The sequence below is a fragment of the Triticum aestivum genome, chromosome 5B (genome assembly GCF_018294505.1).
Source record: "Triticum aestivum cultivar Chinese Spring chromosome 5B, IWGSC CS RefSeq v2.1, whole genome shotgun sequence".
Taxonomy (NCBI): domain Eukaryota; kingdom Viridiplantae; phylum Streptophyta; class Magnoliopsida; order Poales; family Poaceae; genus Triticum; species Triticum aestivum.
In genome coordinates this window covers 220,065,918-220,093,172 of record NC_057807.1, presented here as the reverse complement: position 1 = coordinate 220,093,172, position 27,255 = coordinate 220,065,918, and the positions used below count along the sequence as shown (strand labels likewise).

The 27,255-nt window shown below is 48.5% G+C and overlaps 1 protein-coding gene across 4 annotated transcripts in view; it reads left to right on the top strand.

The window, feature by feature from the left end:
* LOC123111086 (outer envelope pore protein 37, chloroplastic) overlaps positions 1-26,924 on the top strand; it is a 33,922-nt gene extending 6,998 nt beyond the window's left edge. For 2 of the 4 annotated variants that reach the window (XM_044531769.1, XM_044531765.1), the window contains 5 exons: positions 21,396-21,485; positions 21,717-21,887; positions 21,971-22,065; positions 22,306-22,426; positions 22,554-22,790. In XM_044531769.1, the coding sequence (XP_044387704.1) occupies positions 21,396-21,485; positions 21,717-21,887; positions 21,971-22,065; positions 22,306-22,426; positions 22,554-22,685 (609 nt within the window). In that variant the 3' untranslated portion in view covers positions 22,686-22,790. Of the gene's footprint in view, positions 1-21,395; positions 21,486-21,716; positions 21,888-21,970; positions 22,066-22,305; positions 22,427-22,553; positions 22,791-25,546; positions 25,567-26,828 lie in introns of those variants that run through there. The other 2 variants (XM_044531767.1, XM_044531768.1) reach the window with 2 other exon arrangements.
* The last annotated feature ends 331 nt before the right edge of the window (positions 26,925-27,255 follow it).

Below are 27,255 nucleotides of genomic sequence, written 5' to 3'. Positions count from 1 at the left end.
ATTTGAGCATTTGGACCTGCACCTTGAACTGAGTTTTAACATATGCAGAGAAATTCTGAAAAGAAGATAGCACTTCATCCTTATGCTTCATAAGGTACACCCAAGTCATTCGTGAGTAACAGTCAATGAATGTCACAAAGTACTTCATCCCACTGATAGAGGAAATAGGACATGTCCACACACAGTGGCGGAGGACGGACAAAAGCTGAGGTAGGGCAGGCTTTGGTCACTTGCCATTGGCAACGCCGCCGCGCCGATGCGCGCACCCTTCTTGCACCGGATAAATCAAGGTAGGGCGGCCGCCAACCCTTGCCCTACTGGGTCCGCCGCCACTGTCCACACATCAGAGTGCACAAGCATAAATGGGGATATACTTTTGAGCACCTTACTTACATAGGTGGTTCTAGTGTGTTTTGCATACTCACATGCTTTACACTTAAGATTGTTCTTATCAATTCCACTCATTACATCTGGAAAAACTTTACTCATTTTTATCAAACGCTACATGTCTCATTCTACAATGATGCATCATGACAATTTTGTGTTGCAGCTAGTGCTGAATCTCCTTGCTAGCCGGATTCATCATAGTCCATGTACCACAGGCCTCTATGTCTGGTTCTGGTCCCAATCTTCCTTCCACTTAGCCTCTCCTGAATCAGGAATACATATTTGTCAACGATTACACGACAGTCTATTTGATCAACCAACGCGTTTAGAGAGAGTAAATTCACAGGAAATACCGGTAAATCTTCCTTCCACTCAGCCTCTCCTGAATCAGGAATACATATGTGTCAACGATTACATGACAATCTATTTGATCAACCAATGCGTTTAGACAGAGTAAATTCACAGGAAATACCGGTACGTGTAGCACTGATGATAGCTTAATATTTGTCGTACATTGAACTACTCCAGTTCCTTCGATTGGCTGAGTTGTACCATCGGCAGTTTGAATTGTTTCTTGATGCATAGATGGACTATACGATTCAAATTCCCCAAGGTTACCAGCAACATGTTTAATGCTCCAGAATCTAGTATCCATTCTGATTTTAATCTATGCATTGCTATAGAGGCATTTTCAGCCTTACCTTCATAGGTGTAGACAAAGTGGGCAAAATGCCAAAAGCTTGCATCAGTCTGCTGCTTTGCCTTCTTCACTTCATTCTGGCCTGAACTAGACTGTCCTTGCCCTTGATCCATGGCTGACATGTTTGCTCTAGCACTCCTTTGATAACTGAAGTTGTTGGAATCCCCTGCATTCCTGCCTCTAACTTCCCTGTAATTTCCTCTGCCCCCTTCCACGGCCACATCTTGGGAACAAAACAGTTCTGACTTAGATGCCCATTTATTCCACAGTTGTAACAATCCCGTGTCTCCTGCCTATTTGACACATGGTAAGCTGTTTAGGCACCACCTCCACTTTCTCAATCTGTTTCAACCTTGCTTCTTCCTGTGCCATGGCTGCAATGGCCTCTTCTAGTGTAGGCAACTGGGGCAGATGCATTGGTGCAGCTCTCCTGCCCTCAAATGCAGCCCCTTCAAAAATTTCAGTACCCTTCTGTCCTCGATCCACTTTTTTGCTGCTGCTACACATTCAGAGTGAGGCAGCAACAAGGGGGCAAGGTTGTCCAGATCTACCCATGCATTCCTCAGCTCTCCCACATATTTTTTTTCAAGAAAACACAAAGGACCTTTGTGTTTCATTGCATTGAAAAGATAGAGTTTCGTTACAATCCTCCTAGGAGGGTAAGCTCAAACGAAAAACAGGAAAACTAGTGCACATCTCAGGTGGATGGCAGGATGACGCGTAGGCCAGGGGCACCAGCGCGTGCCCACTGCTCGGCTTCGTCCTTTATCTTGGAGACCAGGACATGAACCAGGGGCTGGGCGCCATCGAAGATGCACTCGTTGCGCTGCTTCCAAATCATCCATGGCGTCAAGAGGGCAATGGAGGCGAGCCTTTGCGCATCAATGTCGGCGTGTTTTGCCTGGCGTGCAACCACCAGTCCATGAGGGATTCTCTGTGATTTGGGCCTGCGGTGGTCATCCGTAGCCAGGAGAGGATTTCATGCCAAGTCTGCTTGGCAAAGGGGCACCCCAGAAGGAGGTGACGCATCGTCTCAGGGGCTTGGTCGCAGAGTGGGCATCGTGGCTGGTGCTGGAGATCACGCCTAGCAAGGCGATCAACCGTCCAACATCTGTCCTGGTTGGCCAACCAGTGGGAAAACTTCACATGCGGCGTCGCCCAATTCTTCCAGATGAGCTTCTACAAGAAGCAAGTCGTGGATCCCTGGGAGGTGGCGAGGTAGCATGAGCTAGCAGAATAGGTACCGGAGGCCGTCCATCTCCAAACAAGCTGGTTAGGGGTGTTCGAGAGCATGACGTGCTCGATCGCCAGCCAAACTTGCAGGTATTGGCCAATCTCGTGTATGTCCAGGGTCCCGTGGATGTCTCTAGCAGCTATGTCCCCGCAAACCTTGAGCGACGGTTCAGATCTTGCGGCGGCGCTTGGGTATGCAGTTGTAAAGGGCTAGGGCGATCTCCCTTAGGGACTGCCCATTGATCCAGCGGTCCTCCCAGAAATATGCCGTTGATCCTATCCTGAGAGTCATCATGGTTGACGCGAAGAAGAGCGCTCGCTCGTCGGCAGAGAATTGCAGGTCCAGGCCACTCCAGGCGCGCTCATGCGCTCATGGTCAGTGCGCGAGAACCAGAGCCAGCGTAGTCTTAGAGCAAGGCAAGAGCGCCCCAGGTCTTGAACACCCAGGCCTCCGTGCGATATGGGACGGCAGACGCGGCGCCAATTGATGTGGCAGTGGCCACCGTTGGCGGCAGCGCGGCCAACCCACAAGAAGCTGCGCCTAATCTTCTTGATTTGACGAAGCGTCTTCTTCGGCGGCACGAAGGTGAGGAGCTGGTGCATGGGGATGGCATCTAGGACTGACTTCACTAGCGCGAGACACCCAGTTTTGTTCATCGGGTTGGCCTTCCATGCTTCCATGTGGGGAGCCGCCTGGCAATCCCATCGACGAGGGGTTGCAGTTGGGTGGCAGTCGGTCGGCATATTGTGAGGGGGATCCCAAGGTAGGTGATCGGTAGGTCGACAGTAGGGCAGCAAAGGTGCGCCAGCGCAGCCGTCGCCTCGTCTTTGTCGCAGTGCAACAGCAAGGAGGAGCTCCCGACGTAATTAACCATCAGGACGGAGGCGCGGCCGAAGAGCATCAGGACTTCGCACACGACGATGCTGTCGCTGGACAAACAGTGACAGAGAAGCACCACGTCATCGGTGTATAGGGACATCGTGGGGATTGAACGCCTCGGGTGCAGCTGAGCCATGACTCCCAAGTCAATTGCGTGCTTGATGAGCCTGCATAAGATGTCGACAACGAGCACAAACAGCTGCGGTGACGGGTCACCCTGGCGGTGCCAAATAGGTGGGCCCGGCTCGCCGTTCGTAAGTACTCGTGTGCCCGCTGATGAGAGGAGGATAGTGATCCACTCCAGAAACCTGTTCCCAAAGCCATATTGGCGCAGGACCTCCAAGAGGAAGGGCCAAGCCAGGGAGTCGAAGGCACGCGCGAGGTCCAATTTGAGCAAGATTCGCGGGGCACCCAACTGGTGGAGAAGCTGGGCCGATTACTTGACTAGAACGAGGTTGTCATGTAGGCTTTGACCGGCGATGAATGCATTTTGGCTCCGGCTGACAAGGCCATCCAGCTTGGGGGCAAGTCAAAGGGAGAGTACTTTGGCGAAGATCTTCGCCACCAGGTGGATAAGGCTTATTGGCTGGTAGTCGTTCAATGTGCTTGCATCCGTGTGTTTTTGCGGGCCTGTTGGAGCACGGTGCTCTCCCACACATGTCTTCACTGTTTTTTCATCTCGAGTCAGGTTGTGTATTGTGTCTTCAGTCTGAGAGACCAGCATAACATTTCCCTTGCCTGAATACATCTTTGACAGGGCATCCCATACCTCTGTTGACGTGGAAAGCGCTTCCACTGGTGCTGCAACAGCAGGTGTCAAGGAATTCAGCAATCAAGTGAGTACCAGTGAATCCGTAGCATTTCATTTCTTCCACTCCTCTCCCAGCTTCTCTTCGGGCTTCACTGATCTTTCCTAACACATACCCTTCAATCGATTTCATCCTAAAAATTAGCATCCCCCTCCTGGACCAACTCAGGTAGTTTCCAACCCCATCCAGCTTGATCTCATTTGGCATGAGCTCAAGCTTGTACTGCACCTCTCTCTCTTTGGGGCTTGCTTCCTACCTTCCCCAGAAATATCAGAAGAGGGTGACCCATCTGCTGCTTTTGCAGCCAGCAGATTGGCCAACCTGTCGAGTTACCTTGGCCAGATCCTGTGCCATCTTGTCAGGACCTAAGAACAGGAACGAACTAGGAGAGGGGAATTTGAGGAACAAATTGGGGAAAGTTCACCCAGATCGGGCTGTATGTGTATTAGCTGTGAGTGTAAATGGCCATCTTGGCGATTCAAGGAGAAGATTCGATACTCCGCCAGCCACAGCCCGGCTGTCTTTATAGGCGTAGTGCTCACGGCAACGACATGAAAAGTAACAGTAACGGAAAGTAACGCTACAGAGTGCCATCTAACGGCTAGCGACGAACCAATCGCGTACGGAGCTATCTCAACCGTCCATCTCTCTTTCGGAACAGTTACAGTTAACTGAAACTAACTCGCACCCTCTGCAGTCCTGACATTGCTCCCCCCTTAAGCTTCGACGTGTCCTCACGGCGCTGTTGTTGATGCATCCCGCCACGCACTAGTAGTTGCCTTGAAGAATTCCGGAAATGTATACTTGATAAAATCTGCATCTTCCCACGTAGCATCTTCTGGTGACAGATTTATCCATCTGATGAGCCACTGCACCACAGGAACATTGTGTCTAGGTACTTGGCGAACTTCCAACACCTCTTCTGGTCCTGTCTTGATCGATCCATCTGCATTAACCAGTGGTAGGTTGGGATCCGGAATGGATTTATCCCCAATATGCTTCTTCAACTGACTAACATGGAATACTGGGTGTATTTGCACATTGCTGGGTAGCTGCAGTTTATAAGCTGAATTGCCCACCTTCTGAATGACCAAAAATGGACCATAGAATTTGTTTGTAACTTCAGTGCCCCTCGGAAACCAAAAGCTGCCAGTCTGTATGGTGCCATTTTAAGGTACACAGGATCTCCCACTTGAAAACTTCGTTCCACTCGCTTGGTGTCAGCATACTTCTTCATTCTGTTCTGTGCTACCACCAAATTGTCCTTTAACTGCTGAATGATTTGTTGTTTGGATGTTAAGAAGTCTTGAGCTTCTGTATCATCTGGTCCAGGGATTGCCAACTCTGAGATGAGAGGAGGAGGAAATCCATATAGGGCCTGGAAGGGGGACATTTTGATTGCTGTATGATAGGTAGAATTGTACCAAACCACTTCTTAGGGGCATTGGTGGTCATGCATCTCAAATATGTTTCCAAGCACTGATTTACTCGTTCAGTCTGGTCATCCGTTTGTGGGTGATAAGCAGTGCTGTACCTCAATTCAACCTTTAGTGCAGAAAAAATATCCTTCCAAAGTTGACTAGTAAATATTCTATCTCTGTCAGAGATGATCAGCTTGGGAGGGCCATGTAATCTGATTATATTATCCACAAATGCTTGAGCCACACTCAGAACTGAATAGGGATGTGATAGTGGTATAAAATGGGAATACTTTGTGAACCTATGCACAATCACCATGATTACATCTTTCCCTTGAGAACTTGGCAGTCCTTCAATGAAGTCCATGGAGATGTGCTGCCAAGCCATATCAGCTACAGGGAGTGGTTCCAACAAGCCTGGCTGCAAACAATTTTCATGTTTAGCCCTCTGGCAAATGGGACAAGCAGCAATGAATTGTTCCACATCAGTTTTCAATCCTGGCCAATAAAAAATACTTTTCACTCTATGATAAGTTGCTCTTCTTCCTGAGTGACCACCCACAGGAGAGCTGTGCAAGGCTACTAATAATTTGCTCCTTAACTCAGGTATGTTGCCCACATAAATTTTTCCTTTATACCTGATTATGCTTGCTGAGAAGGTGTAACCAGGCACTGTGTGATCCTTTCCCAGTAGCAGTTTTTCCAATAGCTGCAAGCACACAGGGTCTTTTTGATAGCTTTCCACCAGGTCCTCTGCCCAAGCTGGAGTAGCAGTAGAAACAGCCATGCATTGGGGCAGAATTCTAGGTAGAGCATCTGCTACTCTGTTCTGGATGCCCTTCTTGTATTGAATAGTGAAGTTAAACTCTAGTAGCTTCATCATCAACTTATGTTGCACTCCCTCTGTTATTTTCTTGTCAGTAATAAACTTCAGTGACTGTTGATCAGTTTTAATGATTAACTCTTTTCCCAACAGATAGTGCCTCCATCTTTTCAATGCTTCTAGTATTGCCAGGGCCTCTTTTTCATAAGTGGACATAGCAGCATTTCTAGGGCATAGTGAAGAGCTGTAGTATGAGATGGGTCTGCCTTGCTGCATGAGGACAGCCCCAATTCCTTTGCCTGATGCATCAGTTTCCAGTACAAAGGGCTGGGAGAAATTTGGCAGAGCTAGGACAGGAGCAGTAGTGAGTGCTTGCTTGAGTTGCTGGAGTGCTGTAGTATGTTCAGGTAGCCAAGAATAACTTCCCTTTTTTAGCAAATCATGCAAGGGCCTACATATGACACCATATCCTTTTATAAACCTTCTGTAGTGTCCAGCTATCCCTAAGAAACTTCTAAGTTTGGTGATATTCTCTGGAACAGGCCACTCAACTATGGCAGCAATCTTTTGTGGATCAGTGGCCACACCCTTTGCAGAAATCACATGTCCCAGATACTCTACTTGTTGTACTGCAAATACACATTTTGACAGCTTGGCATAGAGCTGATGTTCTCTCAAAGTGTCCAACACCAGCTTGATATGTTCTAAATGTTCCTTGAGATTTTTACTGAAGATTAATATATCATCAAAGAAGACCAACACAAATTTCCTCAGATATGGTGCAAAAATAGTGTTCATTAGTTCTTGGAATGTGCCAGGTGCATTGGAAAGGCCAAAAGGCATGACCAGAAACTCAAAGTGACCAAGGAATGTTCTGAAGGCTGTTTTATGTATATCTTCAGGTGCCATCCTTATCTGGTGATATCCAGACCTTAAATCCAATTTGGAGAAATACTGTGCTCCATGTAGCTCATCTAACAAATCCTCTGTAACAGGTATAGGGAATTTGTTTTTAATGGTCAAGGCATTGAGCTTCCTATAATTAGTACACAACCTCATAGATCCATCCTTCTTTTTAACTAACAGTACAGGAGCAGCAAAGGGACTTTGACTGTGTCTGATTAAGTGTGCAGCTAGCAATTTTCTTATCTGCTCTTCCATTTCTTTCTTCTGGTGTTGGGGAACCCTGTAAGATCTCATTTGTGGTGGAACAGCTCCAGGTTCTAATGGGATTTTATGGTCCAATGCCCTATGAGGGGGTAATGTTTTAGGTTCCTCAAACAGATCAGCATATTCCAAGAGCAGCTTTTGTATCTGTGGAGGGGTTTTAAAATTTTCAGGGGCATCCATGAGTATGTTATGTACCTGACATAGGAACACTTCTGGTGCTTTGTCCAAGAATTTGTCCCTTTTCTTGGGGGGAATCTCTTTCACACTAGCTGGTGTTGTGAACATAGCTGTTGATACAGTTTGTTTGCCCCCAGATGAGAAACTGAATTGTTGAGCAGGTATATCAAAAGCAACTGGACTAACAGCAGTGACCCAGTCATAGCCAAGAATTGCATCATGGCTTGGAAGAGATAATGTTCTGAAATTGTGAGAAAGTGCCATCTTAGCAATCTGAAACTTACAGTTATGTACCACTGCAGCAGATACTAATATTCCACCACCAGCCACTGCAATTTTCCTGGGTTTAACAGGCAGCAGGTTGCAATTTGCCTTGATTGCAAAATCCTGATTGAGAAAAGATGTGGTACTGCCAGAATCCAACAAAGCAACTGCTCTTTTTCCATTAATGTGGATGATAACTGTAGGAGTTGGGACTGCTATTTGTTGTCCCATTGCAAAAGCAGATATGAACATAGCTTGGTCCCCTTCAGATGTTGGTTCATTTTGCTCTTCCAGCTGTTGATCCTCCAGATCATAAGTGGGTTGTTCCTCTGTCTCCTGCTGCATAACATGTACATTTGGAACTAGCTTGCATTTGTGACCATGCACCCACTTATCTCCACATCTCCAACATTCTCCTGGTTTCCTAAACTTCTGGGTATTACCAGTAGGAACTTCAGCATGTCTCACAGGAATTTGTTGCTGGGAAGGAGTAGTACTCTGTTTTGGTGGATATCCAACAGTGCTCTTTGGATAATAATTGCTGTATGGAGCACTAGTTCTCTTGGTGTTACTGTTGACAGGAGGATGACAAGGTTCCACATCCTTGGCTAGCCAGTAAGCATCTGTAAGTGTCTGAGGCCTCAGTGGTCTAACTTGATATTTGATGCCTTCTCTCAATCCATTGACATAGCATCTCACAAACCAAGATTCTCCTAGTTCTGGATTTTCCTCTTGTACATCAGCCATAAGGTCTTCAAATGTTTTTGTATATTCAGATACTGTGCTATTAGATTGTTTCACTGAATTGAACTTTTCTGTCAGATCATAAGAGCCATGAGCAGAAAATCTTTTACTGATTTCTGTACAAAATTCCTTCCAGGATACTTTCTTTTTCAGCAACCCTGATCTTCTCAACCACACATCAGCTTCACCTATGATATACAATTGAGCTAGGGAAACCTTATACTCCTCTGGTGCCCCTGACATCTGGAAGTATTTGTTGCATTGCCTGATCCATCCCACTGGATCTTCCCCATCAAACCTAGGAAAATCTATTTTAGGTCCTTTAGTCAGAGATTTCATGAATTGGCACTGCATATCTTGTTCATAAGTCTTTGCATATCCCTGCCACATTTGTCTATCTCTGTTTTGTTGATAGTATTGCTGAAAAGCAGGTGTGTGAGTGGGTTGTCTGGCTGTAACTGGAGTGCCCAAAGGACTTAACTACTCCTGTCTCCCTTGCTGAGCAAACCCTGGTGGAGCAGTTGGTCTACTGGTTCTAATAGGAGGCAAGTTCTGCTGCTGCAGTTCCTCCAATTGCCTTGTCTTTTCCTTCTCAGTTTCCAATTGTTTTCTTAGTTGCTCTGTTCTCAACAGTTGGTTCTGCATCTGTTCCTGCGAAACTGTTGGTGATTTTGGTTGCTGTTGAGAGCTTGAAGGGATATCAGTAGTGTTTCCATTTGTTGGTGCCTTCACTAACGCCTGCAACACTGAATTGATCGTGGAGAGCTGTTTGCCCAAGTCCAGCACCACTTGCTCCACACTGCCCATCTGCACGGAGATGTCACCTTGCTTGGAACTGACCGAATGCACCTCATCATGCAGTTTCGCCATATCTGCCTGCATCTGCGACTGGTCCTTCTGGATGATCCTAACATCGTCACGAAGAGACAACAATTCCTGCAGATCCGCCTCATCGATGTTCTTGGCGCGCCCCATCACCTTGATCTGAGGGAGAGGTAAGGAATTTTACAGCCGAATTAATTCGGAAACCCTGCCCTCTGCTCAGATCCTGCCGCCTTCTCGATCCTCTCCTCCAAAACTGCACGAACCAGTGATGGACAAGGAATTTTACCACCAGAGAATTGTTCTCCAGCAACCTTTCCGCGCTACTGGTTTGCAGCCGAGCAATTCTCTGCCTCTATCGCCTTCCTGGTACAGATCGCCGTCACCAACGCCACCCTGGAACCGATCGCTGCCCTCGCGCCGCCGCGGCTCAACTCAGTCCCGATCTACTCAAAGGGGAGGGAATTGGGTGGGATTACTCTTACTGTGGATGAAAATTTTCGTGGCCGAGGAATAACCTTGCTCTGAATACCAATTTGTCAGGACCTAAGAACAGGAACGAACTAGGAGAGGGGAATTCGAGGAACAAATTGGGGAAGGTTCACCTAGATCGGGCTGTATGTGTATTAGCTGTGAGTGTAAATGGCCATCTTGGCGATTCAAGGAGAAGATTCGATACTCCGCCAGCCACAACCCGGCTGTCTTTATAGGCGCAGTGCTCACGGCAACGACATGAAAAGTAACAGTAACGGAAAGTAACGCTAGAGTGCCATCTAACGGCTAGCGACGAACCAATCGCGTACGGAGCTATCTCAACCGTCCATCTCTCTTTCGGAACAGCTACAGTTAACTGAAACTAACTCGCACCCTCTGCAGTCCTGACACATCTCCACTCACAGCAACACAAACTCCACCACAAGCACCACTGCCTTCAATCTCCTTTATATCTGCTGTGACCTACACCCTGCTTTCAACCTCCTTTGGATCTGCTGCCACCTACACCACTGCCTTAACTTCCTTTGGATCTGCTGTTACCTACAGCAGATCGGCCACCTCTCTCTCTTTGGGGCTTGCTTCCTACCTTCCCCAGAAATATCAGAAGAGGGTGACCCATCTGTTGCCTTTGCAGCCAGCAGATTGGCCAACCTGTCGAGTTACCTTGGCCAGATCCTGTGCCATCTCCACTCACAGCAACACAAACTCCACCACAAGCACCACTGCCTTCAATCTCCTTTATATCTGCTGCGACCTACACCCTGCTTTCAACCTCCTTTGGATCTGCTGCCACCTACACCACTGCCTTTAACATCCTTTGGATCTGCTGTTACCTACAGCAGATTGGCCAGCCTCTCTGATACCATGCTCTGTAAACTAATATAAGACGTTTTAGATCACTACTTTAGTGATCTAAATCATCTTATATTAGTTTACAGAGGGAGTAGAAAGGAAGGAAGGAGTGGCTAATCTAAGAGACAGCAGCCAGCTGCTGTAATGTCCTAGGGTTACAAGAGAGAGCCCCCTCTCCCAAGTTATATACTCTGTCCACCAATAGACAGATGGGCCACATGGGCTAGGAGATGTAGCACAGGCTGAAGCCTAGTTAGTATCCAACACTCAGTAACAAGTTGATCAAGATGCAACTAACTTGCTTTTCAACTTTCATGATTTTTCATGGCATTCATGAAGCTCCTTTTCAATTTTCCAAGTTTCAACATTTGCACTTGCAATATTTATTGTCCACTTGGAAAACACTTCATTCTTATCTCTAAATACCTAGTTTGTCTTTAGTTCAACAGCAACAACAAAGCCTTTAGTCCCAAACAAGTTGGGGTAGGCTAAGGTGAAACCCATAAGATCTCACGACCAACTCATGGCTCTGGCACATGGATAGCAAGCTTCCACTCACCCCTCTCCATGGCTATTTCTTTGGTGATACTCCAGTCCCTCACATCTCTCCTTACGGACTCCTCTCATGTCAAGTTCGGTCTACCCCGACCTCTCTTGAGTCTTGACATTATCAGCATGTTTTAGCCGTCCGCTATGCACTGAAACTTCTGGAGGCCTGCGTTGAATATGCCCAAACCATCTCAGACGATGCCGGACAAGCTTCTCCTCCCAACTCTATCTCATATATTATCATTTCAGGCCCAGTCCTTTCTTGTGTGGCCACACATCCATCTCAACATTCACATCTCCGCCACCCCTAATTGTTGAACATGTCGCCTTTTAGTCGGCCAACACTTAGCGCCATACAACATTGTGGCTCGAATCGCCGTCCTATAGAACTTGCCTTTTAGCTTTTGTGGCACTCTCTTGTCACAGAGAATGCCAGAAGCTTGACGCCACTTCATCGGCTTTGATTCGATGGTTCACATCTTCATCGATATCCCCATCCTTCTGCAGCATTGACCCAAATATCGACAGGTGTCCTTTCGAGGCACCACCTGCCCATCAAGGCTAATCTCCTCCTCATGCCTAGTAGTACTGAAACCGCACTTCATGTACTCGGTTTTAGTTCTACTAAGTCTAAAACCTTTCGATTCCAAGGTTTGTCTCTAGTTCACCAGGATGAATTAATTATGGCAAATGCAACTTGATGAGCAACTATATCTATTTCATCGTATTTATAGGTCAACCCCAAAAGGTTTTTCTAAAGTCACATACTTGTCACATATCGGACCTGCGTTTGATCATGAAATGATTCCTTTTCCTCGAATACGCACGAGTGTGCCCTACTATATATCATTGTTTAGGAAATCGTTAATTGGTAGCTGCTCGGTCGGCTGGCAAGTAGGGGATTAATAAACTAATCGGCAAGTTAATCAACCAGTTAATCAATTAATCGGACGATTCATCATTTTACCGGCTACTCGGTGACCCTACGAGTAGGGATTAATCGGCAACTTAATAGGTTAATTAGACAAATTCTTGAGCAGGGCTATATATTAAAGAAGAGGATGGGGTAAAATCGTAAAGAGCCGCTCCACGTTGGTGATTACATATTACATGAACACCAACTCCACCCTCTTACTCGAATCTAATTTCTTATGCTAGCCCACCTCACCAAAGCCCCAAACAAGGCTTCCACATCTCCCTTTAAGATTCCCGCTTGCTTCCATGTTCTACCTTCAACCTCTATTATGTGACATTGATGGTGAAGTTCCATCGAACACAAAGGCATTGTGGTGCTTCCATAACTTCCACATTACTAGAAGGAAGATCACCTGTACGCCTTACCTGCCTAGGCCAGCCCCAAGCTTGTTAGTGCACCACTCCGCCAATCTTGATCCCCTCGGGGGGACCCAATCCGGTTTGTTGAGAGCTAGGTAAACACTGGTGCAGACCTCCCTCGCAAGAACACAGTCCAGTAGGATGTGATTTATGCTCTCCTCCTGGGCACAAAACGGGCAAGCCTCTTGGTGTGCATACAAAATTCGAGCATGCGTGCATATAAAAATCTTTCGTTTTTATTGACATAATGACCTGATTATTTCAGTTTATTTGGCATAGAAATGTGCACTAATGAAATCGAGCCTAAATTATGTACCTGAATTTTGCTAGGGAATCCCCATTAGTTATGTTTGCATACTATGTAGTAATTAACACTTGTTTGTACATTCTACTGTAAAATGAGATATTCTTTCTATTGTAGAAAAGAAACAACTCAGTATATGCTACCTATTTTTCTCCTATTAATTGTTGAGGCTTGTTCACGGCTTGTGACTATTTCTGCTCCTCCTGGAATTTATGTCCATTGGGATCTTTCCCTATTGTTCTAAAACAAAAGGTATCGTATCCACTGATATTTTGGTTGTTTGAAAAGCACAATCATTGTGTAGTCTTGTCGTGTCCTATGAAAACCAAAGCACAATCATTTTTTGCTGCTGCCACCTAATGGTCGTTTTTGGTGTTACTCGGGTCGTTGGTTTTTGTTGCAGGTGCATGTTTTTCCCATTGCAGTTTTAGGTTGAATGGTGTGTGTCGGGTCTTCCTAGTAAATATATATTTTATCCTTAATGCAATGATACACAGTTCTCATGCATCTTCGAGAAAAAATACCATGTTTCCTTTGTGAACAATAGGTAATTTGTTGGAAGTTGGATTTATGGGCTTGACCAGTGGTACAGATATCCCTGAACAACGAGAATAACATGCAACTTGTTCCTGATTTGGTTCTCTGCCGTAGCATCTGATGATTAATATACATACCATCTAATCTGCCGGCTAAAATAACTAATGTTTTCGTCTGACATTTTTTTTTGAGAAAACGCAAAAGGCTTGCGTTTCTTTGTATTGAAAAGATTGAGTTTGTTACAGCCTCCTAAGAGGAACGATTACAGTCATAAATCAGTGGACGTCCCAGGTTTGAGGGAGGATGGCACGCAGGCCACGGGCTCCAGCTCTTGCCCAGAGTTTGGCTTCGTCTTTGATCCGAGCGATCAGTGAGTTGGTCGATGGGGTTGCGCTGTTGAACACGCAGTCGTTGCGATGCTTCAGGTCATCCAAGGGATCACCAGGGTTGCGGTGGTGAGGCCTTTTTGCATGGGTTTCGGCGTGTTTCGCCGCGCCGAGTGCCACCACTCTGATAGGGATCCCTCGCTGGAGGGCACGCTGCATGTCAAGCGCAGCCAGGACAATATCTCGTGCCACACTTGCTTGGAGAAGGGGCATTCTAGGATTAGGTGCTGGATTGATTCAGGCGCTTGGTCGCAAAGCGGGCAGCGAGGAGGGTGCGGCAGTCCGTGGCGAGCAAGGCGGTCGGCCGTCCAGCAACGTCCTAGGTGGGCAAGCCAGTGGAAGAATTTCACACGCGCCCAGCCCTTCCAGGTGAGCTTCCAAGCAGGGCAGGAGGTCTAGCCATGGAAGGTGGCGAGGTAGGCGGACTGGGCTGTGTAGGTACCCGCCGCGTTCCACTTCCAATGCAGGCGATCCGGCTCGGCAGTGACTGTGATGTGCTTGATCGCATGCCAAGTAAGCAGGTATTGGCCGATCTCGCGGATGCCAAGGGTGCCCTGAATGTCCGATGCCCATTGGTGCGCATTCAGACCGTCTGCCACCGTCCTGCTCTTCCGGCGGTGTTTGGGGATGAGGGCGTGCAGTTGTGGCGCTATTTCCGAGATGGCGCGCCGTTGAGCTAACGGTCTTCCAGAACATCGCACGCTGGCCGTCGCCAAGGATCATGGTGGTGGACGCGAAGAAGGCGCGCTCCGCTGCAGTGAATTAAAGGTCGAGGCCAGATCATGCCCTGTTGTCGTCCGTGTGGGCGAACCAAAGGCATTTGGTGCGCAAGGCCAAGCCCGTGCGCTCCAGGTCGTGCACCCCGAGCCCACCAAGCCGGGTCGGGCGGCAGACGCGTTGCCAATTGACGTGACAGTTGCCACCGTGCGCCTCGGCGCGGCCAGGCCATAGGAATCCTCGTTGGATTTTTTCGAAGAGTTTTGAGGTTCTTTTTTGGCGGCGCGAGCACCAAAAGTTGGTGAATGGGGATCGCGCTCAGCACCGATTTCACAAAGGCAAGGCGTCGGGCCTTGTTCATGAGGTGCGCCTTCCAGGCGGGGAGCTTGCCAGCGGCCTTGTCGACTAGGGGCTGCAGTTGTGCAGCGGATGGGCGTCCAAGGGTGAGTAGGATCCCCAGGTAGGTGATGGGCAGCGCCGCGATTGGGCAGCCAAGGTTGGCGATGGCCGGGGCAGCCATGTCGCCGTCGCATCGGATCATCGTAGCCGTGCTCTTCAGGAAGTTGACCCGAAGGCCTGACGCTCGGCCAAATAGCTGCAGGATTTCTCGGACGGCGAGTGTGTCGTGCGTCGTGGGGTGGCAGAAGAGTATGACATCGTCCGCGTACAACGAGAGGACGGGGAGTGCACGGCGAGGGTGTAGTTGCTGCAGGACTTTGAGAGAGGACGGGGAGTGCACGGCAAGGGTGTAGTTGCTGCAGGACTTTGAGCTCGGTCGCGCGACGGAAGAGGCGCCCCAATGTGTCGACGGCAAGCACAAAGAGTTGTGGTGACACAGGGTCGCCTTGACGAAGCCCGCAACGGTGCCAGATCGCGGGTCCCGTCACGCCGTTGAGGAGAACCCTTGTGCTTGCCGACGACAGGAGAGTAGCAAGCCAACCAAGTAAGCGATCACTGAAGCCATACCTGCGCAAGACCTCGAATAGAAACGGCCATGACACGGAGTCAAATGCCAGCGCAAGGTCCAACTTCAGGAGGATGCGCGGGGCGCCCAACTGATGAACAAGGCGCGCCGATTGCCGGACAAGCACGAAATTGTTGTGAAGGCTTCATCCCGGGATGAAAGCGTTCTGGATGGGGCTGACTAGCTCGTTCAACTTGGGTGCTAGTCGAAGGGACAACACCTTTGTGAAGATCTTCATGACGAGATGGATTAGGCTAATGGGCCTGTAATCCCCCAGCCCAGCTGCGTCAGCTCGCTTTGGCATCAGCGTAAGCAGCGCTTGGTTCAAGCAGCTGAAACCCCTTCCTCGTAGCGCATATAGCTGCTGGAAGACGCGGACAAGGTCGTGCTTCACGATAGGCCAGCAGGAGCGCATGAACTTTGTGGTGAAGCCGTCTGGGCCGGGCGCCTTGTGCGCCGGCAGTCGCTTGACAGCTTGCTATATCTCGTCTTTGCTGAAGGGGGCGTCCAGGTCGTCGAGGTTGGATGGCGCGATGAGGTCCTCGAGGTTGAGGACGCAATCCCGGGGGTGATCCGTCCCTAGCAGGGAGTCGAAGTGCACGAACGCCGCCGCGGCCAAGTCTGCTTGGTCGGTTAGAGTGGCGCCCTCAACCGTCAGAGTGTGAATCCTGTTCTTCTGCTTGCGGTAGGTATTGGGATGTGGTTTCTACCATTATATAACATCACTCAGTATTCTAAAGTTGGCATTCAGCTTAGAGCATCTCCAGCCTCGCCCCCAGAACGGCCTCCCCAGGCGATTTTTTCGCGCCGGCGCCGAAAAAAGGCCCAGTCGTGCCCCCAAAGGCCCCTTTTTCGCCGGCTCGGACCGAAATTGGCGCCGGCGGACCCAGGCCGAACCCGGCGCGCTGGGGGGCGCTTGGGGACGCCGGCCGAAAAGTTTTTGGCGTGAAAACTGGTGGGCCCTCCTTGGCAGCGACTTGGCTCTTTTCGCCGCTTCGTCGTCCTCATCGCCTCGGTTCCCGTGGCGAATCAATGCCAAAGCTGCCGTGCGCTGCCGCGCCGGTCAGCCTCCTCCATTGATGCCTCACGGGCGGCGCAGTGAAGACCGGACGACGCGCGTCCCTCGCCCGCCACGCGTACGCGCGGCGCCTCCGCTTATATAAGACGCCCCTAGCGCGCCGGTGAACGCATAGACACTGCACCGCCGAGGCCCGCTCCTTCCCCGTTCCTCCCTCTCCCTCGCCGTCTCCAGAGCCATGGCCGAGTGTTTCCCAGGCAACGGCGCGGCCGCGAACGGCTTCGGCCACCGCCACCTTCACGAGGACGAAGCTCGGCTCCTCTTTGAGGCCGAGTACCCGGTCCCGCCGGACATGCGGGTGCCCGGGGTGTGAGAGGATCAGCGCCGGCGGGGTCCCGATGCCACCACCGCCCACCAGGGCGGCGCGGCGTGCGGAGATCGCGCGCATCCGCGCCTCTCTGCCGCAGGCGGCGAGGGAAGGGCCACGGTACGTCCCCGACAGCCCGCTATGGGAGCCCTACTTCTGTCGCCGCCACGCCGAGCAGCTCGAGGCCACCAACGGTGTCGTGCCCTCTAGGAGGCTCAACTCCGAAGGCCGCCGCCGATGGTGGGGCGTGCCCGGCCGCACGCTGGAGGCCGTCCTCGAGTACATCGAGGGCGGCAACACGCCCAGGCTGGAGTACCCGCTCCACCGTCCTCCCGGCGGCGTGGAAGCTCCTGGACGCCGAGGCAGGGGGCGTCCTCCTCGACCGGCTCCCCCTGCCCCCCCTCCGTCAAGCCGGAGCCCCAGGACACGCCGGTCAGCCAGTGCACCCGCAGCTCCGGCGTCCGCATCGCCGACCCTCCCCTGCCTCTGGACGCCTCGTCCTCGTCAGGCCGAAGCCGGAGCCCAACCTCCCTGTGGAGTATGACGCCATAGCCCGGCGCGGCTTCTCCAATGAGGAGGCCCTAAAGTGGACGCGGGACGACTACCTCCGCGACGAGATGGTCCGGCAGCGCCGAGCCCTGGAGGAGATAGCTGCCCGCAGGCGTGGGCGCGAGGACGAGCACGGCGTGGTGATCCTCGACAGCGACGAGGATGAGGACGCCCCCGGACCGTCCAACCCGCCGCGCCAACCTGGGGAGGGGTGCAGCAGGGACGGCGGCCGCAGAGGAGGTGGCGGCGACGACGATGACGACGACGGCGACTACACGCAGTTCTACAGCCGCCTCGGCATGTAGAGCTTCAAGGGCGGCGGGCGGCGAGGAGCGGCGAGGCGACGACGGGCCTAATAGCGTTTTTTTCCTTTTGTGTAAAATATTTTTAAATATGTATGAACTCGCCGAAGTTTGGTTGAATTTAGCCGTGTTTTAAACGAATTCGCCGAACGTTTTCTTTTTTTTTAACGCGCCTGGGGGCGGCCCTGGGGCCGGCGACTGGGGGCCAACTCGCCCCCAGGCCGGTTTTTTGCGCTGGCTCGCCCCCGGGCGGTGATTTTAGGTGCCTCCTGGAGGGCCAACGGCTGGAGATGCTTAGGACTGTGCTAACTTCCGCACGTACGGAAGTTAAGCAACAAATCCGCACGATTCCTCCCTAGCTTGCATGCATGCATTAGCTTCATCTTGTTTTCTTTCTTTTTTTCTGGTGTCCACCGTCCATGAGCAGTTAATTAGCAGCTACTAATCATATACATGCAGAAAAAACGAAATTGATGATGTCATCAAAGATTCTTCCCAATGCGAAAATTTAAAATATTTTGTAGCTCAAACCGTTGGTCCGATTGAAAAACTGTTTTCACATAAAAGATTCGTCGCGACGAGACCTTCGAAACTAGATCCCATGTTGGTATGTTTCGACGATATTTTTTTTGGGTCAAAAGTTACCACGCATGTGCTACACGAGTTATCATGCGGCTGTATATAAGTTATCATGTTATTTATATAGAAATTACTGGGACATAAAAGATAGTTCTTGTAATTTTCTCTTCACATGCACATGGATGCATGCATTAGAAGGAAAAAAATGGACGCGTCCTTGATTCTACATATTTCAAAACTTAAAAATGTGTTATAGGTCAAAGCGTCGGAAGTTATCGTGACATTTGTACGGAAGTTATCGGGAGGGGTATGTTTTCAAACTACTTTCTCCCCTCCCACCACCCCGGATCAAAGTTGCCGTGGTATATATGCATAAGTTATCACGTATAAGGTGCGTACAGTACCAAGCTATTTACACGAAAGTTTCCGGAGGTGTTTTTAAACACCTTCCCACATCCCACACCCATCGCCAAAGTTACTAAGACTCGGGTACAAAAGTTGTGAGGTTTGTGGTGTGTGTTACCGGGGGGGTATCATCAACCCCCCCGGTCGCCAAAGTTACCAGGATTGAGGTACATAAGTTATCATGTCTGCAACGTGTGAGTTACCGTGGGTATATTTCATCACCCCCGCCCCCCAAAGCTACCAGGACCGAGGCACATAAGTTATCAGGTCTGCAACGTGTGAGTTATCATGCTATTCACACAAAAAGTTACCGGGGGGTATATTTCATCAACCCACTCCCCTCCCCCCGGTCGCCAAAGTTACCAGGACTGGGGTCATAAGTTATCATGTCTGCGACGTGTGAGTGCACATAAGTTATCACGTCTGCAATGTGTGAGTTATCATGCTATTCACACAAAAGTTACCGGGGGGATATTTAATCAACCCCCACTCCCCATGCCAAAGTTATCAGGACCGCGATACATAAGTTATTAGAGGTTTGTGATATGTGAGTCACCAACTTAACATGATTTTGACATAAAAGTTACGTATGCGATGTGTGAGTTACTATGATATTCACACAAAAGTTATCGGGGCGTGAAAATTACCACGATGTGATCAACTCGATACGGGTTGGTAAAAAATCCAAGAAAAGAACTAGATTTTTTTGCTCATATTGCAGGAAAAAGGTTCAAATACCTTGTTACCATTTTTTAACCTTGTTACCATTTTTTAGATAAGTAACAGTTGGTGAGATGTCAAGGGTGATGGGTATAAGCACAACACGTGCTAGGTTCGATTCCCACACCCAACACTTATATTTTTCGCACCCAGATTTTTTGAGAGAGAGAGAAAAGAAGGGGACGGCTGGGCCTGGCGTGCGATTTCATCGGGAGAGCGGGCCGGTCATGATCAAATTAGTACGGAAGTCAATCAATGTGTGCAGGATTACGGCGGTTAAGTCAGGAAAGTGCAACGCAAAATCATCACAAGATCGCCAGCCCTGTCCGATCGAGAAATGGACGAGATCCACATCGTTCGGGTCTGTTGCGAGTTTCTGATCGGTCAGATTTTAGCTTTGTCGTATCAAAATACGAGCGATGTGATCTAGAAAGATAACAACAACGAAAAAATTGTGATACAGAAAATTGAATACAAAATTCCGAAGTGAATGAATTGGGCAACGCTGATGAGAAAAACACTAGGAGGAAATCCTAGTAAAATATATTTTTACACTAATACAAATGGTTTGAATGGTAAAAAAGTCAAATAGCTTACTAGTCTTCATTTCGTTTACAGTAACTATAGTTTGAATCTCAATATGGGAATAATATTTTTCTCCCTCCCGCAAGTACTTGAATTCGAGTGTTACAGTTTTTTTTTTCCAGAAAAAAAACTCGAGTTTTACCAATTTTTTCTTGAGGAAAATTGCGAGTGATATCTGCACCAGAGTAGTGGACTACTTGTGGTAATGAATAGAACACCTAGCGCCAGTCATAACACAAATGGCAGTGCAGTTGGTCAGCGGGGGTGGCATGTTTGTCTAGTAGACGTCCAGGTTCCGAGTTCGAGCGCTATTGCTGCCTTTTTTTTCCCGATAAACAGAAACCAACGTACGGAGATAGACATCGTCAGTGCCTGTTGCTAATGTCCAGTCGGCAGGAACTTATCTTTCCAGATAAACTATATAACACAAAAAATATACCGTTTGAAAATAGAACATCTGAAGTTTATAATGATATGTTTTTTGTAATATATGACTTCTATTAGGTTAGTCAAATTGACGACGTAGGCGTACGCGCACGCCTTGTAAACTGAGAGAGAGTGAGTAGCTATGTTACCACATGCCCCTCTTTCCTCATTAATTACTCGTCACATTATCTGTTTTGCCTAGAGATGTGTGATGTTACCATCTATGTTACTCCCACCGTGGTAGTCTTAGCGCGCCTACTAGTATACTGGAGGCATTCATAATTAGCAATATTAAATGACTTAGTAAAGCTGAAAATGGACCGTGCGTGGTACGATGGTAAAGTAGCTTGATTTCTTGTGGCAGGACAACAATGTAACCAAGAGGAGTTGGTCATCAACGCTATCTATATCCATGGTCACGGGATCGAGTCTCCCATCGTGCATTTATTTTTCTCGCGTCTGGGTTCTGTCGAGCTAAAAAATTAGAGCGTGGAGAGCCCACCTAGTCAACGAGCCGCAGGCCCATGCTGCATGACTCGCCTGGTGGAACTGCCAGAGAACCTCCCGCCGCAGGATACGCGATCCTTCGGAGCATGGGATGACAATCGGAGGGTTATCGATTCGTTCGCGCCTATATTACTAAATTCCAGTCGTACGGAAATTAGCTTTCTCGTTCAGCTTATAGTTTTAGCCACTTCTATTTGCTCTAAATGAAATATGAGTAATGATTAGCACATGGTCAGTATATTCCTTTGTTCTTCTAAATCTAATGGAAGGCTTACCCAACGTTAGAAAATGTTATGCTAATCTTATATTTTGTTGTTCTATAGTGTACATCATATATCATATAAGATAGGTGACATCATTTGTTTTCTTAGGAGGGACAAGGAGAAGTGGCAGTAACTACTAATTTGGGAGATTCACCATGCAAAATTGAGTTATCATCGCTGGTTCCTCCTGATGGATTGGTCAGTATTTTGTATCCCAGAGGAATATTTTTTTAGCTGAACACAGCTAGTGTTATGCAATCACAAAGATCTTCCTATATGTATGCTGTCATTCCTTTCTTGTGTTGACAATTTTTTCAGAAGCTGTCAAATCCTTGGTACTAATGACCATGTGAACGTTGCAACCCTTTTTAGTGTGCTAATTGAGTTTATTACTTAGATACCATGATAATAGATATCTCTTGTGTGTAGCCAAGAGCAACCTTCTTGTTTCCTAACGGGGAAGTTTCAGTTAAGGAGAAGAAGTTGGATGAGGGTGAGAAAATTTTGTCAGTAAATGGTATAGTGAAGTCTCATGTTCTGAATGGAGTTTGCACTGCATTGTACAATGATAATATGATGAATATCAAGTATCGCTATAAGGTAAACATCCCTAAGCTGGCCTTGTTTAATGAATATTTGCTCCGTCATGTTGCTTGTAATGGATCATTTGTTTTATTTTGTAGGATGATGAGCTATCATTTATTCCCAGCCTCACTTTACCATCAAATTCACTATCATTTGCATTTAAACGCCAGTTAACTCCTTCAGACAAGTTCAGGTAAATAAAAATGGTGTGAATGATTTCCATCTTTTTGATGGAATCCAGTAGCTCTACAGGTTGATGTAGAGTAGCTGATCTAGGCTTAGAAAAGAAACATCATATGATTTGCCTCCTGGATCTGTGAGACTGTTTTGAGCGGTGCACTCGTAACCTTGCTCTGCGTTCCAATGCACAGGGAGCTTGAAGCACCCTGTTTATATGTTACGTCCATTGCTTAACGATACTTATCATCTTCAGTTACCGGTACCATTTTGACACAAACTACTGGAGTGCTGTCTATAAACAAAAGGCCAGTAAGCATGTCAAATGGAAAGCAGGTTATGGGTCGGACGAAAGGCTTGGCTGGGCATCTGTTTGGGTAAGGATTTACTCACAACTGACAACAATAACTAGGCAGCTTAATTTAGCTCATCATAGGAGTTAAGTTATTATTTTTTGCTATATATTTTTGTTGGATTCATATAGATTTGCACCATGTAATGCAGGTTGGCGACGCAGGCGGCAAGACAAAGGAAGCCCCCCTGAAGACAAAAGTCCAACTCATGATAAAAGTCCCTCAGAACAATATACAGAATTCAACTCTAGTGTTCCGGGTGAAGAAAAGATGGGATTTTTAGTTTGGATATTTATTGCGCAGAGAAGGTGAGCAACAATAAGAAATATGAATGCATTGCATGTGCATACACTTTGTGTGGAAATTGAAAGGACTAGTATGTTACGTATTTTCCTCCTTGTCGCCAGTTGAAGTTAAACTGAAGCGTTTGATAGGAGGTTTGCATATACAAGTGTAATATTACGGAAAGTGAACAGTGCACCCGCGGTGCCCGGCCCGTCTATGGCACATAGACCATTCATCCCCCAACTACCACCCCATCCTCTTTGCCATCGCCATCGCTGCCGCAATCCCACTTTTGGCCTCTACGCCATCGCCCCACCCCTGCTGCCGCCTCTTCCGTCGACGCCCTTTTTGCCATCGTTCTGGCCGCTTCTTCCATGGCCTGCCTATCCTAGGGTCGATGACAGCCCACCACTACCTCTAAGGTCATCGTCGGAGGACACAAGGTTCGACAACCTTTGCCTCCGTCTCCATGGACTCCATTCATCGATCGCGACTCGCCACCCACCCTCCTGCAAGGAGTTCGGCTGTTTGCCCGACTCGGCTGATACTTGTCCATGCCCGCCTCAATCCATTGATGTACTGTTTCATCACTGGACAACTTGGATGAGTTTTTTCTAAATAACTTCATATGTTGATATTTGTTTGAAGAATCGTCTGACGATTATAGTGATGTTGTGTTAGCTACTTTGGTCGTCAATGAGCACATTGCTAGGCAGCGGCCAATGTTTAGGGGGTCGTTCCCGGGCCATGCTCCGGCGTTGAATCGTAATAAAGAAAACAACCATTGCCTACTCTACAACTATTATTTCTAGCTCAATGACTCGCTATTCCGTCCTAAGCTTTTTTGATGACACTTCCGGATGGGGGAGGCATGTGTTGTCACATCCCTGGTCCTGTTATGCACTAGGCTAGACCTCATGTGAGCATCATGTTTTAATTCAAATGAAATTTGAATTGAGGAATTTTCAAAGCCTCAGAAACCTTTTAAAAATGATCAACATTAAAATCTCCTCAAAGAAGTCCAAGAAAATGTTTCTCTTAGTCTTTGAAAATATTGCAAAGAGGTAAAACTCAAAACAATATTTTTGGTATCTCAGAGTTAATTATTTTGGGCCTTTGAATTAAATAAATAGCTATTTGCATTGGATATATATTTGATATATAAATAATATATGTCCAATAATTACTGGAACATTTTATGTGGTTTGGTATATTTTAGTTCTAGCCACATAACTATTTTCAGGATTTTATAAAATGGTTTAGTATATTACTAAACTAAAACAACACAGAACAAAATAGATAAATAAAAACAAAAATAGAAAGAGCAGAGGACTACCTGGCGCTCACCTCAGCCCCACCTAGCCCAGCTCCTCCAGCTGGCCCAGCCCACCGCCGCTTCTCCCCCTGTCGTCTTCCTCCCCCTCGCCCCGAAGCTGCTCGGTGGCGCGCGCGGCCACGCGCCCCGGCCACCTCCTCCCTGCCTGGCTGCCTCCTCCTCTCCTGGACGTCTCCCGCAGCTCCACGCCACCCCCTGGAACCCCCTCGCACTCTCTCTCGACCCCTTCCCCCTCCTCTGCTCTCTCTCTCGCGCAGCCCGAGCGGAGCTCATCGCCGCCGCTCGCCGTTGCCGCACCCAGAGCCTCCCCCTCGACCCTCGGCGTGCCCAGTAGCTCGGCTACCTCGCCCTCATCCTCTCCGACGAGTCAAGCGACCTCGGACGCCCTGCATCGCCGTCATCGAGCCGTCTTCTTCACACACGGCCGCCGGATGCCGCTCGTCGATTCGCCGTCTCCGCCACCTCACCGAGCCCACCGAGCTGCTCGTCGACCTCGCCGTGAGCTCCTCTGCCGAACCCCTCTCTCCCCGTGCTCTATTTCCCTCCGTAGCCGCCGTTACCACCGCGGCCGAGAGCTTCTCGCCGCCGGCCATGGCGTGGCCGTGGCCACAGCCACCGCAGCTCGCTCCCGAGCCCACCGTCGTGCTCACCGCAACCTCAGGAGCCCGCAGCACCCACCAGTTTCTCCCGTAGCGCACCATAGCGTCGAATCGATCGGCGCCCGAACTCCGGCGCCGCCGCGAGCTCGTTTCCGGCGAGCTCCGGCCACCACAGCCGCTGCCGCTCGCCCAGTTGGATGCGGCGCATCTTCAGCTACCCGTAGGAGCAAACCACGCGTCGAATGGTGCTCCGTAGCGAGCAAACGTTGCATCTCCGTCGTCGGCCATGGTCGTCGCCGGCGAAACTCCGGCGGGAGCTGACGTGGCTCCGTCATTAGGAGCTAATCCAACTAACTAAACCACCTATAGCCACTGACAGTAGGCCCCACCCCTGGTCAAACCCCAGTCAGCGCTGGGTTTGACCGGGATTAGTTCCTGTGTCACTGACGTGTGGACCCCACACGTCAGGTTTGACCTGGACCTGGCCATTGACTCGCTGACGTCATGCTGGCGTCAGGCTGACGCAGTTAAATCATTTTCTGGAATTATTTTAATTCTAAATATTCAGGAAATTCCAGAAAATGTTCAAAACTTCAAAAATTCATAGTAATTCAACCGTAACTCCAAATTAAATAATTTATATATGAAAAATTATCAGAAAAATTCAAGGAATCCATCTGCACCATTTTTATGCATGTTAGAACAACTTATAGCTGCTGTATAGCACAAATCAATTAAATGGCATTTGAATAATCACATATGGAGTTTGAATTTGAATCTTGTATTCAAACCAACTTCATTTAATCTGTTGCTAGTTGCATTAGCTCAAAGCACATTCATATTGCCATGTCATAGCATGCATCATTTTGTGCATTGCATTGATTGTGTTCTTCTTTGTTGCCGGTATCTGTTCCCTCCCGGTAGACAATGTTCCGACGTTGTGATCGTTGACACTGATGAAGACTCAATGTTATCTTCAGAAGTGCCAGGCAAGCAAAACCCCCTTGTTCATTCCGATACAATCCCACTCTCTCGCTCCTGCTCTCTTTTACTGCATTAGGACAACAACGATTCATCTGTTACTTGCTGCGGTAGCTGAACCCCTTTATCCTTTGCATGACCTGTCATTCCACACTAAATAGATGAAACCCACTAGCATGGGTAGGAGTTGTTTGAGCCCTGTTGTGCCTACTCATTCTTGCTTGTTTGTCATGCCTGCTACTGCTTAGAGTTGAGTCAGGTCTGATTCATCGGGGATGAATCAGAGGCGTGTGAACATGTCCTACTGTGTGTGAGCTAAGTGTGTGAACACGTTTTGGTAAAGGTAGCGGTGAGAGGCCATGTAGGAGTACATGGTGGGTTGTCTCATTGCAGCCGTCCTCAGGAACTGAGTTCTGTGTTTGTGATCCATGATTCAGCTACTACCACGCATTGGGCTCGAAACCAATGGACCCTCTCGGCTTCTTGATCACCCTTGTCCTCTGTCCAGGAGTTGCAAGTAGTTTCTGGTGTTTGTAGTATGCTGGAGGCCGTGGGCAGCGCTGACCGTAGGGGTGGGCTGTGATGCGGTAGGCACGTGGCACGGTGTACCAGGCGCCCGTTTGGTGTCTCGGGAACCCTGTTCACATCGTTTGGGGCTGTGAGCGAAACTCCGGCCGGATCTCCTCATGGATGGAACCCGAATAGGCGATAAACCTGGACTAGAGACTTAGGTGATTAGGTAGGTCGTGGCCGACACCCACGTTGGGCTTCCGTTTGAAGGTTGCCGAGTACATGTCGTGTAAACGACGGTAAGTGGTGAGAGCGTGTATGAAGAAGTACACCCCTGCAGGGTTAACCTAATCTATTCGAATAGCCGTGTCCGCGGAAAAGGACTTCTGGATTGCTTATATCAGTTCATAGACAAAGTGAAAGTGGATACTCTAAAATACGCAAGATAAGCGTGAGTGCTATGGATGGCGTTCTCGTAGGGAGACGGGAGCGGATCCATAGTGGTGTATTGATATGGTGAATATGTGGACTCGTGTGCGTCACCTCAAAAGAGTCGCTTGCAGTCGTAGTTTAGGATAGCCACTGAGTCAAAGCTGGCTTGCTGCAGTTAAACCCCACCACCCCTTTGTTGATAATGATGCATATGTAGTTAGTTCTGATGTAAGTCTTGCTGGGTACATTTGTACTCACGTTTGCCTATTTTATGTTTTTGCAGAGAGACTTCAGTCTCACTAGTAGTTCCGCTTGGACTTCGACGTTTAGCTTGTTACCTCAGCTACGATCTTGTGCCCTCGGCAGTATCTGGTAGATAGTCAGGCTTCTCAGCCTTTTTCATTTATAGTTGTCTGTACTCAGACATGATAGCTTCCGCTTGTGCTTTGACTTGTATGCTCTGAATGTTGGGTCATGAGACCTATGTTTGTAATATCTCGCTCCTCGGAGCCTAATGAATAAATACTTGAGTTGTAGAGTCATGTTGTGATGCCATGTTGTGTTTGCACATATCGAGCATATTGTGTGTATGTTATTGAAATGCTTGGTATGTGTGGGATCTGACTATCTAGTTGTTTATCCTTAGTAGCCTCTCTTACCGGGAAATGTCTCCTAGTGTTTCCAATGGTAGCTTGCTACTGCTCCGGAAC